This window comes from Cicer arietinum, chromosome 6 (assembly GCF_000331145.2).
Source record: "Cicer arietinum cultivar CDC Frontier isolate Library 1 chromosome 6, Cicar.CDCFrontier_v2.0, whole genome shotgun sequence".
Taxonomy (NCBI): Eukaryota; Viridiplantae; Streptophyta; class Magnoliopsida; order Fabales; family Fabaceae; genus Cicer; species Cicer arietinum.
The window spans coordinates 2,379,443-2,393,365 of NC_021165.2; the positions used below are offsets into that span (position 1 = coordinate 2,379,443).

Consider the following 13,923-nt stretch of genomic DNA (forward strand, 5'->3'; position numbering starts at 1 on the left):
TCTTTCCCTCTATAAACATCAACATACTCCGCGAAAACCGGAAGAATACTCGAAAGAGTAAACGAGTCAGGCTTCAAGTTACCATTATTCCCCATCTTTCTAACCATGTTCAATGCTTCTACATACATCCCATTTTGAGCATATCCAGCAATAACAGTGTTCCAAGAAACAACATCCCTAACAGGCATCATATCAAAAATCTTCCCAACACTGTCAATCTCAAATTTCTCTCTATGAGGAATTACATCAAACACGTTGCCTGCATTTGCAGCAACGGAAAAGTTACAAAATTTAGCATACATGTTGATGAGTGCATTGGATATATAGAGGTCAGAGTCGAGACCAAGACGAACAACGGATGCATGAAGAGAATGAGCGAGTTTGTGGTGTTTCAAAAGAGTGGAAGCTTTGAGGAGTGAAGGGAAAACGTGTTGATTGGCAGGAACAGAGAGAGATCGCATAGATTTAAAGGAAGAGAAGGAAAGGTGAAGAAGGGAGTGAGAAGTGTAGCATTTGATAAGAGAAGACCATGCAAGAGGTGGTGGAGGAGAAGGAAGGGAATTGAAGAGGTGGAGGGAATGGTGTAAGAGGTTAAGGTTGGAGTAGAGTGAGAGTACGAGGATGTTGTCGTCGTGGAATGTTCCTTTGGTTTTTACGATGTGTGCGTGGAGTTGTTTCGCTTGTCGTGTTGAAACTGAAACTGTTCTTTTTGGGTTTCTTAGGATATTTGTGATTATGTGTTCTGTTGAACAACTCATTCTTCTCTTCTCTAGCTGATGATGACGACGATGGCGAGATTAGACAGACTTTACTTACCAATAATATTAGTGCCAAATTTCATCAAGATTTGTATAGCACATGGCACTCAAACATAAGCAAATTTGAGTTTTCTTCGTTTCTTAATAATATTTTAACTAAAACGACTAGATTATAAAATAAATAAAGTTTATACGAAATAAATACAAATTTTTTAAACATCTACACTGAGCTTTTCATCAGAAACGTCATTAAACTAAACAGCTGCAAAATATTTCAACTTAGAATTAGTGGGGTACGCCAGCCAATGCAGTAGTGCAACGCATTAGCGACACGCAAGAAACCCAGTAGCAAGCTACTGAAGTGGTTTCTTCCCCTCAAAAAAGTAATTTAATATCGTGTGGCCCATTGGGCCACATATCAGATATTAAACTGATAAGAACAGATACTACACTTGATCTTAGCCAAAAGGCCGAGAAAGGTATGAGTTGGAAGATGGACTCGCTTCTGTTTTTATATCTAACACTAACTAAGTCGCGTTTTGGAACTGGCGATGTGGGACTCTTACGGAATAGCAGCTTCGAACTTTTTCTTGTATAAGCCGTTGTACGCGTGTGTCATGAGTCTACTTAGAGCAATTACCAAGCAGAGGGTTTGTGGTGTGTGCATCCTGCAAGGAGAATCTCATATCAACAAAAAAAATTTAGAGGTGTTGAGAAGGTCTCCAAAGAAAATTGCTAATCACTTGATGAAGGAAATTAATGAAAAGTGAATTAAGAAGGGTATAGTGCCGTGAATTCTTTCTTTTTTCTCCCTCCTTTGTCTGAATTTATTTTCTTGTACTACTAAACTTGAGTTGATTTCCTTATCCAATATTTTAAGGGTGAACAAATATTCAGAAGCTGGAAATCCTATTTACATTTCTATCTTATGCTCAGTTTCATTTCCTTTAAATCATTAACTTTTAATATGACAGATTGTTGAGGCCACTAGAAACAATGTGCCTCGTGAAGTGTAATATCAGGGAATTGTCTTATCAGTTGTGAATCTTATAGATCACAAATCGCTTCATATTAAATTTTGCAAAAATAAATTGATTGATATGTATATATTGAGTAAAAACATAGATGACTTGTTGCCTTTATAGCAAAATATAATATGATTATTATCTTATCCTTTCACACTGTTGTTGATGGCTAATTAAGGCTATTAAATAAACCCTTCATGTTTGTTTAATTGTTCCCTCAAAATTCGTTTGAAAACTGAAGAATATCATTTGAAATCACTTGCACCCAAACATGTATTCCTATAATAATGTACTACTCCAGTGAATACGGCAAAAAAGTGTATGTAGATGGACTCTTCGCAAGTCTAAATAATTGAATTGAATTGAATGATGATCTATGTCCATACGGGTCAATTTCATAATTCAAATACGTTAAATCTCAACAATCAAAATTAGAGATGCAGTATGATGTTATGATGATAACACATGAATTAACGTGTACTCTTGGCTAGTAAAAATGTCTCGTGTTATTTTAGGCTATTCACATTACTTGTTGACATAGTCCAGGTTATAATTTAATATAGGTCAACTAAAAGTCTTGGGTTGCAACTTGCAACAGAGACTTATTATATTCAGACAAGTATAAACTCATTTTGTATACTTTATTTTTATAAAAAAAAATGGTTTATTAAATTAAAAATATTATTTTTTATAAATTTATTTCTAAATCTATTTGTATACTAACTAGTTAATCTTTAAAAATATATTTCTCTACATATGTGATTAAATAAACATTCAATTATCAATATTTCACACTATTATATGTTTAATTATTCACAGATAAAATAATCAATAGTAAGTTAAATTATGTGTCAGGAAAGAGGGTTTAACTTTAGGCATCATACTTGCCTCATAAAATATGTCCCAAACTTTAATAACAAAATCGACAATTCATATTAAATGTAACTATAGATTGTTATGCATATATAACACAATGTTATGAGAAAAAAAAAAAAGGTACATAACATTAAATTCTATAATCACATATGAAAAAATGAGTTGATTCCATCATATTTAACTATTTAATTATCTTTTAAAAATGATGGGTTAAAATTTTTATTGGATCGATACAACGGTAAAACGATTCATTTTATTTTAGTGGACAAAATATAATCTTAAAAAAATTAGGTTTAATAAAGAAATGCAATTTTAAAAATTGTCGAATGAAATACTAAAAACTCTAATTATTTTATTTAAATTTATTAAAATAAGTAAATTGTAAATAGAATCAAGTAATATTAACCTTCTTGTTATTTAAAAAAAAGTCATCATTCCTTCTAACACTTTTTGAAACAAATTCATCAACCAAATCTTCATATTGTATTGTCTCCAAAAGATAATTCTCAATTGTTATCAATGCTAATTCATTAAATATTTCTTGTAACATAGTAGACTGCAAGTACGACTACAACAACTTCAATTTTAAAAAACTTATTTCAACGGAAGCAACTATCACACAAATAGTCGATAAATTTCTATAAGCAATAATTGTATTAAAAAAACAATCCAAGTCTTTCAAAAATCTTAATATATCAACAAGTCAAATTGTGTCTCCAGTCAAGATTTCTCTTAGTAACTTTAACTCCACAAATAATTAATTTCCATAAAAAATCCTAAAAAATATCTGTCAATAGTAATAGAGTTTGAATAAATATCGACATATCTTATTATCAAAGACATTTGCTATTTGTGACTAACGTCAGGAGTACAATCAAGTATCACTTAATAATATTTTATTTGTTCAATTTTTTTAAGAAATTCATTTCTAATTGCAAAACCAAGTAAAATATTAACTCATTTTTTTATTATTATGCCCAAGATAATAAAAGTGAACTTATCGTTTGTAATATGTGTAACATACTCTTAAACACTTGGATAAAATTCAGCTAACATTTTAATTAAACCCAACAAAATTTATTGCTATTTTGGTACAATATCGCGAAATGTCAAATTATGTTTAGCAAGAAATTTCACAATTGAAATAATTATTTTTAAAACATTTTTTTCCAAATGTTTATTTCTTAATTACTTGTTGAGTCGTTTTAACATGATCCATATTTATCTTATGTTCTCTAAGTCTTTCACCAATATGTGATCAATCACCGAAACTCTCATTTGTTGATCAATCTCACAGCATTTGCCAGCAAATGCTCTATCAGTACTATTGTAAATACACAAAATCAGCAGTGAGTTCCTAAAATCTAAAATTCTAACGTCATATTAAATCTTAATAGATAACGAGTTTCTAAAATTGGTAAATCAACTATTTCAAACAAATTGAGTTCCTAAATCAGTAAATCACAAAACTTGAACATCAATAATACCCTAACATCAATATCCAAGATTCTAACATTTGGGCTATTGTGGTGACACCTAGTAGCTGCAGCAGCTATCACAGACTCCTAGTGGTGGGTGTGGAGAGGGAATTTAGGTTTAGAAAATGAATATTTATTTTGAGAATAAGGTGCAAATATAAATTTTTAGAGTGATCAGTATACAAACTTGAGGATATAAATGTAATTTTTTAAAATTTAGATATAGTATAAAAAAATTTAGAGCTCTCCCTAATTAGAGTCTTATATACCAATAAAGGTACACATTTTATAACTTAAAGGATGCAAGAGTTATAAAAAAAAAAAAAAAAACTTAAATGATCAAACTAATACTTTGGTGAAATTTAAAGGACTATAAGATATGTCTTGCTTTATTTTTTTTATTTAATTAGTTAAATGCATCTAAAATTGTTTTGAAGTTTTTAACTTTTTTTTCGAGTCAATTTGCCAACCTCCTTGAATATTAACATATTTTACACATTTTTATCGTGTTTTGTTGTTAATTGATTGGTTTGTCAACATGTAAAATGACAAATCACAATGTAATTTTCAACACACCTTCACAATTTTATCTCATATTAGGTGAGTAAATGAATGGAAATAACTATTTTGTGCATTGTTCTATAATTAGTTTAGGCCTTATCATAGATAGTTCAATATTGATGATAAACCCTTCTACACGATGTCCATTTTAGCTTCAATGACTTTTTCCTCTAGTATCTGTAACAAGCAGACTCAACATTTAAGACGATAACGAGAGTCGAGTCTGCATTCTTTAAGATTTGGCCTAATTCTTATAAATGAAAATTCAGCCGCAAGAATGATATTCAACTAATTATGTAATGTCTCTCACTTCTCATTCAGATTTTAAATTGTGTATTAGAATATTTGGAACTTATGACTCTCCAAAAAAGATATTTGTCTTCAATTATCGCATCATCGTTATTAGGACCGTTACCTCGTGTATGAATCCACTTACCTATAAGAGAATGTAAAAAAAATATGTTGCGTAATGATAATTATTGATCTCATAAATAAAATAGTGTAATTTTAATTTACATTTGAAACTATTAAATTTGTACGTATATTTTTTTAAAAAAAATTACTAATAAGTTTCCTGGAGGCCACTTGTTAAAAAATCAAAAGAGAAAATATTTTTTTGAAAGTTGTGCTTATTTATTTTTTATTCTTTTCTTATTGTTTAACAAATACCTTTGACGATATTTAATTATTCCCTCTATTCAAAAATGAGTGGTCTATTTGTAAAAAAAAATTATACCAAAATAAATAAATATTTCAAATTTTAATATAATATTTATTTTTATTTTTACATATCGAACTAATATTACATGTATCTCTTTCGGTTCACTATACTTGAATACACATTAATGATGATGATAAATATTATAATGGTTAATAGTATTAAAGATGATTGAGTATGGCTAACGTGTACTCTTTAGGACACTGATTCTAAAAGTATAATTTTTGTTGTTGAGAAAACTAACGTTTGGAACTCTCAAGAAATTGAAAATATAAGTTACAGGCTGAAATTTCTACATTTTATATATTAAAATGTGCTTTTGGATAATAGGTTAGCATTTGTCAAGATAATTTTGTAAGAATATTAAAATAAATACCCATTTTTTTTACTCAATTTAGTATATTGAGAAAATTAAATTATGATGATTTATTCTCTATCTTATTTGCTACTATTTGGTTGATGAAAGAAAAAAAAAGAATAGAAACTAATATGATTATTTAGTACTTTAGGAGAAAAAAAATATTTTAATTTATATCCACCAGTAATGTAAAGTTATTTTTTTTCAATCAAATTAAAAATTACAAATAATAATATTCTCCGTTAAGTGACAAAAATATATTAAAAAAAAAAATTAGATGATTATTTAACAATTTTTTTCTTTTCTGGAACTACCTACTATAAGAAATTATTACAAATTAATTTTGAAAATATAATGTGATAAATGGGATGAACTATTTGTATTTCTTCTGTATACTTATTTTTAATGAGTGTAAAGATAATTTAGGCTTATTGGCTTCCACGTACGGAAGGGACAAAAACATGTCCTAATCAAATCTCGTTTTCGTGTGAATGCTTTACTATGTCTTTTTCCTTCGACAAGCCACTTTAATGAATTTAATTAAGGTTAAACCATATGGTAATAACCAAGACTCATTGTAATTCAACAAGTCCTATTAAAAGTAACAGTCAAACCTATGACTTATGCAAATAATGGAATCAAATATGTAAACAAGAAAAAATCAATTTCCTTTTCCTCTTTTCTACCCTTTAAAAAAAAAAAAACTCGCATATATAACCACTTGTTCCATTTTCATTTGGTCAAAAAATAAAAATGGGTGAAGGCATAGTTGAGAAAGCTCTAAACAGCTTAGGAAAAGGCTTCGATTTGACATCAGATTTCAGGCTCAAATTCTGTAAAGGTGAAAAAAGTTTGGTTCTTCTCAATGAATTTGATAAAAGAGAGATGATTGTGCCTGGTTTTGGAGCCATAAAAGATGTTTCTGTTGACATTAAATGTGATAAAGGAGATCGCACACACTATCAATCTGATATACTCACTTTCACCCAAGTAAAGCTTATTTCTCAGTATATTATATAATTTTTTTTATTTTTTATTTTTGTATTTCTTTTGTGTGATTTGAAAGTTGGGTTATGATGTTAGATGTCAGAGCTATTCAATCAGAAAAGTTCAATCCTTGGAAAAATCCCAAGTGGATACTTCAATGCTATGTTTGGATTTGATGAAGGTTCATGGGCAGCTGAAGCAGCTAACACAAAGGGTTTGGGTCTTGATGGCTATTTGATAAAACTCTTTAATCTTCATATTCATCATTGCCCACTTCTTCTCTCTAAACAAGTCCTTCAAGATGTTCCTTCTTCATGGGATCCACCTTCACTTGCAAGGTAATCATTTCTTCATTTTTATTCAAATTATGTTCAATTAAAGCAAATCAAAATGGTTTGTCTTATAATTTAGTGAATCAATGTTCAAATTTAATATCTGTTGTGCATTAAATAAAATTACTTTTAATATAAGAAACAGTATAAAATTCAATAATTTTGTAGTGAAATTTTTTCATTTTAAATATTTAAAAATGATTGTGGTTTAAAATAAGTTGAATTTAATAGGAAAAACTCTATATTTTAATTTTATAGATAAAATTAATTTTATTTGAAAACATCTAAATATATCAAAATTAATATTAATAGTATATCTCTAAAACTATAACCAATTGTGTTTTTCCTTTTCACAAACCTATAATCAATTTTAGTTCCACCAAAAATCAACCAAACATAAATAAATGCAATAATGGAAATGATATATAGTGTCACCCATTATTGCCTTTCATGGCAATTTTAATCCCCACTTTTTAGTGGTCCACTCCTTCGTCAAAACTTAATTTTACAGTTCATAGTCAATTATTATTATTTTTTACAAAACCATTTATACCATATTTTAAAGTTGTGTGACAAATTTGCTTGTGAAAATCTATTTGGCTACCCGCCGGTCTAAATTAGGAACCTTAGGATTTATTGAATATTTAAAAGAAATTTATATTTGTACTTTTTTTTTTTCGTGTAAAAAGGAAAGCTTGATTTTAAATTTTTTCTACTGAGTTGTTTTTCTTTCTTTTTTTACAAAATACTACTAGCTTGATTTCAAAATGGAAAATACGCGTCACAACAAATTATTAAGTGCCAGTCAACTTAATGACACTATTGGTTTCAAGAATTAGATTATCAATTATTTAGTATTTTTGTGTGTGAATTATTTAGATCAATTATTAGGTCTGAACCCAAAAATTTAATTGAATGAAATCATGCAACATTGACATAGTTAAATTATTCATTCGTTCTAGTATAAAAAAATTTATTTAAACATCCTTTTTTTTAATGACGATATTAGAGTTTGCACCCTCAAATTAAACAAACTTCTTCTCCCTAATGATAATGATAGGACTTAGATCATTGACTCTTCTCTATTTCTCTTTATTTGATTTTTTCAATTTTTTTTTTAGTTTAGATTGAACGTTTATATCATTTAAATTGTGCGTATAATATCTTACACAAATATAAATTTACGTAATATACTATTGAGATATATCAAAATTAATGTTTTATATATTTTTATTGAACACTGTTAATTTTTACAAATGTCAATAAAATATTCAATAATTTTATATTTGTATAAAATTTTATGTACATAATTTATATGATATAAACTTTAAAAAAATTTAGATTGAGATGATCCAAACTTCTAATTAGAATTTGCATGTGCTATTAAATTTAATATCTAATAATGTTATCAACTTGTTAGGAGTTTGGATACTCTTAATCCTATAGTTTTGTTTTGTTGGTAGTTTTTTTTTAACCAATTATTGTATCTTTATTTTACAAATACTAGATTAAAATATGGTGATGTATAGTAGTTTATTTAAACACAAAATTGATCATAATAGTCAAAATTGCATTGGGTTTTTCATTGCAAGTATATGTAGAAATCTAAATTTACAAGATATTAAATTATTTTTAAAATTTGTTTAATATCAATTAAAATACTATTTTTGTTAAGTAGTTCTTTTAGAGATATATATTTTGTTGAATGATACTATGATTTGTCCATATTAACATCACATCACATAGAACTTAAAACTTAAAGGAATGGTTCATGTTATTTAAAAACTTATATCTATTTAGCATGTGTTGGTATATATTTGAACATAATTTTGAGTCAAAAAATAAGGTTTTAGTTAGGACTTCGATTAATTAAAAGATTTAAGTTAATTGATGTTGCCCTCTCAAAAGAACAAGTTAACTAATTGAAAGATTAACTTGATGTCAGATTCATTGAGAAGTTTGGGACTCACATCCTTGTGGGGCTTAGCATTGGAGGGAAAGATTTATTGCTGGTGAAGCAAGACGTGTCTTCCAACTTGGGGCCATCAGAGCTCAAGAATCACTTGGATGAACTTGGAGATCAGTTATTTAGTGGGACATGCAATTTCCTTCCCAAAAATAAAGACCACAAACACAAGGTTTTTTTTTTGTTTTCTTTTTAAAATTCCACAAACACAAGGTTATGTTCACATAAAAGCTATGCAAATAAGAACAACTAACAAGTCCTAGTCATATATCGAAAGAAAAAAAAAAAGAAAATCAAATAATAAGCCATTGTACTTTCCATTACTTTTTAAGTGTTACCTTTTAGAAGTTTTTTTTTTCTATATCTTTTAAAAGATTTTTGTTGTTCTATATGTCGTTGTCATCACAGTTAAAAGTAATTATTTTTTTAAGAAAATATGTGAAATGAAATAAAATAAAAATTAGTTAAAGATATTAAAAAAAAAAAGATAAACAATTTTATAAAAAATTAAAAAAATTATTAATTTATTATTATTATATAAAAATTTAAAATGACAATCACAAACAAGAAATTTTTTACGTACATAAATCAATTCAACAAATATCAATACATCTGATTTTTAAATTAATAGCTAGTTAAATGAGTTTTTTTATAAAAAAAATTATTTCTTATCATTTACATAATTATAAAAAAAAATATATTTATAAAAAAATGAAAGCAAAATAAATTTAAATTTTTATTATTCATAACAGTAAATATTAAATATTTTTTTACAATAAAATACAAAAATTTAGAATAACATTCATAAATAATGAAATAATTTATTTCTTCCTATAAAATGATATTTATTAAAATAGAAAAATCGATAAATAACTATTTCATTTATAAAAATAATAATTAATTTATTAATTTAAAGAAGAAGTATAGGAAAACACCTTAATTTGTAAATATGTAGTTTTGCATTATCTAAGTTGATGGGAATAATCACAATTAATGTTTATGGTAAAAACACAGGTACCGTCCGCTTTCAATGTCTTCAACGACTCAACATCCGTTTGTGCAAAAGATGTATGTATGTTGCTCTACAATTCCAATAATTATTTTTTGTGTATCTTTTTCCACACAATATTTACTATATAGTACACATAATAATAATAATATTGAATATTTCAGGGAATAACGGTGATATGTGCTAAAAGGGGAGGGGATACCCAAGTGAGTAGCCATAGTGAGTGGCTTCTGACAGTTCCTAGTAAAGCAGATGCAGTTGATTTTAGTTTCATTCCTATTACATCTCTTCTTAAAGGTCTTCCTGGTAGAGGTTTCCTTTCTCATGCTATCAACCTCTATCTTCGTTGTAAGTTTTTCTTTTTTACTTTTTTTTATTTGCCTATTTTCCACCCAACTTTTAAGCCTTTGGTTGGGTCCCATTCATATGAAATGTAGATAAGCCTCCTATGTCAGACTTGCCATATTTTCTTGACTACCAAGGACACAAACTTTGGGCTCCAGTTCACAATGATCTTCCTCTTGGCCCAGCTACAAACATAACTACTCTTTCACCTTTTCTTACCCTCAACTTGATGGGTCCCAAACTTTATGTCAACACCGATAAGGTACTATTTTCAATCACTTAATTATAATTTCATTTCATTTTCTTATGCTAAACTTTCTTTTTCACTCGTAATTATAGGTAATAGTTGGCAAAAGGCCTATCACAGGGATGCGCTTGTTTCTCGAAGGCATGAAAAACAACAGGTTAATTATATACTACTAATACTTAATTCTTTTACTTAATAACACTATTAGTTTAAGTATTTCTATTGCGCAATTTTGGTCCTTATAATTCAATTACATTAATCATCTAACTTTTAATCAAAATTGTACCATCAAACTAAATTTGCAATTATTTTTTTATTTATTTAAAATGTCATGTTAGTAAAAGTTGTTTACAAATATGTTTGTGACACAGATTAGCCATACACGTGCAACATCTATTGAACACTCCAATAATGCTTAGCAATAAAATTGAGGACACTACAATATGGTCAGAAGAAATCAACGATGATCGTTTCTTTGAACCAATAAATGGGAAGAAATTTTCGCATGTATGTACATCATCAGTGAAATACAATCCTAAATGGAGTTCAAATAAAGATGTGTCATTTATTGTAACTGGAGCACAACTTCATGTCAAGAAACATGACACAAAGAGTGTCCTTCATCTAAGGTTATTGTTCTCCAAGGTGTCTAATTCTTTTGTTGTGAAATCAAATTGGACACAAGGCTCTTCTAGGTTATCACAAAAGTCTAGCATTTTTTCAGCAATAAGCACGTCAATTTCTAGTAAAGATAAAGACCAGCAAAAAGCAACAATAGTTTTGGATTCAAGTGTGTTTCCAACTGGGCCTCCAGTACCTGTACAAACACAAAAGATGTTGAAATTTGTGGACACATCCCAGTTATGTAAAGGCCCACAAGACAGTCCTGGACATTGGTTGGTCACTGGGGCAAAATTGGTCATGGACAAAGGTAAGATATGTTTGTGGGCCAAGTTCTCTTTGTTAAATATTGCCTTATGAATTATGGTTTTTTTTCTCTCACCTATTCAATTTCCTCAGCTACACAAAAATATATGGATTAGTCAATTCAAATGTATAAAATACACATTTGAATTAATCAATCTAGACAAATTTGAAGACTTTTGAAAATATTTGGGATGAGAAAACAAGTTTTCTACGAATTAAGATTAAGTTGATCCGAGTAAAACTAGGTTCAAATTTTTTAAATAAGGTCTCAAGTTTTATCTTGTAAATAAAAAAATAAACTAGTTGAAAGAAAAGAGTTCAACTTCTTTAATGAAGAATCGTCTATATAAATTGTCTGAGTTAAACATGAAAAGTTTTTCAGTTAAATATTTCAATGTAAATTGTCAGATTCATGTATATCCCAAAAAATTGATTATCCTTGTATAATTAATATCTCAAACTACATTATAGAGAGGTAGTTAGTAATAGAATAATTATTTATTTCATTTATTTTGTAAGTAGCTTCCAACAAAATAAAGGATTTACAATATTGTATTATTGTATTGTATATTTCTAAGGAATTATATATGAGTAGGAATTCATTTACTCTAGCAATAACTTTATCATGAATTAATCTATATAATAATTCAATAAAAATTAGGATAAGTTATTATCGGAGTTAACGGCTCTCCGATTATTATATATTACTAAGCATGTTGTTGTTTAGTCATTGAGAAAATAATAGACTTTTCACATCCATTAAATAAATGGTTTATGGAATAACTCAAAATAATATATTTTGAGAGCGCAATAAATCTGACTTTTCTAGTATATAATTTATTTTAAAAAATGCTGTTTATCACAAATATATTGACCCGAAATGCATCACAAATAAAAAGTAACTGATCAAAACCTCACATAATTTAGTAAATCGAGAAGATCGTGACATATATTTGTGATCTATTTTCGAGAAAAATATATTTGAACTCAAAAGTTATACTGATGGATATTGATGCGGGCCAAAACAATATAAGTCAACCGATTTTATCATATCTAACCATAGTTAGTTCCGTGACGAAATTCCGTTGAAAGCGTGTCATATAGTCAACAATGTGATTCTATTTCCCATTTGATTTTGGAGGGGCTGTGAAGTGTGAACGTGATTTGCATTTTCTGCTTCTGAATTAATAATATACATCAATACGGCAAAACTCGTTGAATAGATTAAGTTTTTTTCTTATTCAAAAAATTTAATTTTGATTTTATTTAATTAAATATGAATTTAAAGAAGATATTCCCATAGTGTAAATTTATTTTATAATAACAATCAATAATTACTCATTATATTAACAATAATAAATGTATTTGATTTAAAAATTATTTCATTTGATATGATAGGTTGAATGATTTTGATTAAAGAGCGGTGTAAATAACTTTAAAGTATAAATACACTATATTTAAACTCATTAAAAAATTGTTTTGATATAAATGTACTAAGTAAAAGAAAATACATTATCAATCAATCACAATCGTTGATCATTTAAAATATTTGATTTTTATTATAATTATTTTTAAATTTATAATCGTGAATAATTGTAATATGAAGATAAATATAAAACTTGTTATATTGACTGCGTTTGACAATTAAATTTATAAATAAATATTTAATCAATGAATGGAGAGTTAAAGAATCTCAGCTTGTATAATTTTTTTAAAAGATTATTGATGTTCAAACCCATATATAAGGTTTAAGTTGTCGAGAGGATAAAAATTATATGTGTGACGCTTTTGATAAGTCTAATTATGTGGTTAAATTTAGTGGAGCAATCATATTATCACAAAATTTGATATAAATCTAGATTAAATAATTAGTAAAAGAGTAACTATTGTTCATTAGTGATTTTTGATTTTTTTTTTGTACAAATGCTTATTATGTTCATACCTTATAAGCATATACAAGTTTGATAATATTACGACATTACAATTATATGATTTTAGAGGTAGTTATGATAAAAAATTATGCATTTTTAATGATATAATAATTGTAATTGATTGATAGTCTAAAAATGGCTCATGCGATCCTTAACTTAATTTTAGATAATAAAATCTTTTATATTTTGTTTAACCCATTTTGGCTATTTATTTAATTTTAAGTAATAATTTGATTTTTTATGTTTTAAAATGTTAACAATATTATCATTTTTTTTATACAAAAATTCATCAAAATTTTCAAACAAAACTCATAAAATTAATTTTCATCTTCAATATAAAATTAATTTTCATCAAATTCATAACTAAATTTTTTAAATAAACTCACATTTTCATTATTTATTTGA

At 27.2% G+C, this 13,923-nt stretch overlaps 2 protein-coding genes and 1 non-coding gene across 3 annotated transcripts in view; 1 reads left to right on the forward strand and 2 right to left on the reverse strand.

Annotated features, from left to right (window-relative positions):
* Window positions 1-868, reverse strand: part of LOC101490304 (putative pentatricopeptide repeat-containing protein At3g23330) — a 2,435-nt gene extending 1,567 nt beyond the window's left edge. The window contains exon 1 of the mRNA XM_004503284.4: window positions 8-868. Coding sequence (XP_004503341.1) covers window positions 8-758 — 751 coding nt within the window. The 5' untranslated portion in view covers window positions 759-868. The remainder of the gene's footprint in view (window positions 1-7) is intronic.
* A 178-nt stretch (window positions 869-1,046) lies between these two features.
* Window positions 1,047-1,241, reverse strand: LOC113787300 (U2 spliceosomal RNA). The gene has a single exon (XR_003473808.1). It is a non-coding gene; the product is annotated as a U2 spliceosomal RNA (small nuclear RNA).
* Window positions 1,242-6,437: 5,196 nt separating this feature from the next.
* LOC101490623 (MACPF domain-containing protein At1g14780) lies at window positions 6,438-12,157 on the forward strand. The gene is made up of 8 exons (XM_004503285.4): window positions 6,438-6,764; window positions 6,858-7,099; window positions 9,039-9,231; window positions 10,074-10,127; window positions 10,233-10,416; window positions 10,506-10,675; window positions 10,753-10,817; window positions 11,032-12,157. The coding sequence occupies exons 1-8, from the start codon at window positions 6,528-6,530 to the stop codon at window positions 11,639-11,641; spliced, it is 1,755 nt and encodes a 584-aa protein (XP_004503342.1). The 5' UTR covers window positions 6,438-6,527; the 3' UTR covers window positions 11,642-12,157.
* The last annotated feature ends 1,766 nt before the right edge of the window (window positions 12,158-13,923 follow it).

Bases quoted from the DNA above. Each gene is read 5' to 3' on its own strand.
- LOC101490623 (XM_004503285.4), top strand. From the start codon at position 6,528: ATGGGTGAAGGCATAGTTGAGAAAGCTCTAAACAGCTTAGGAAAAGGC. The intron at 7,100-9,038 runs GTAATCATTTCT...ACTTGATGTCAG, and splicing joins GATCCACCTTCACTTGCAAG to ATTCATTGAGAAGTTTGGGA. The intron at 9,232-10,073 runs GTTTTTTTTTTG...GTAAAAACACAG, and splicing joins ATAAAGACCACAAACACAAG to GTACCGTCCGCTTTCAATGT.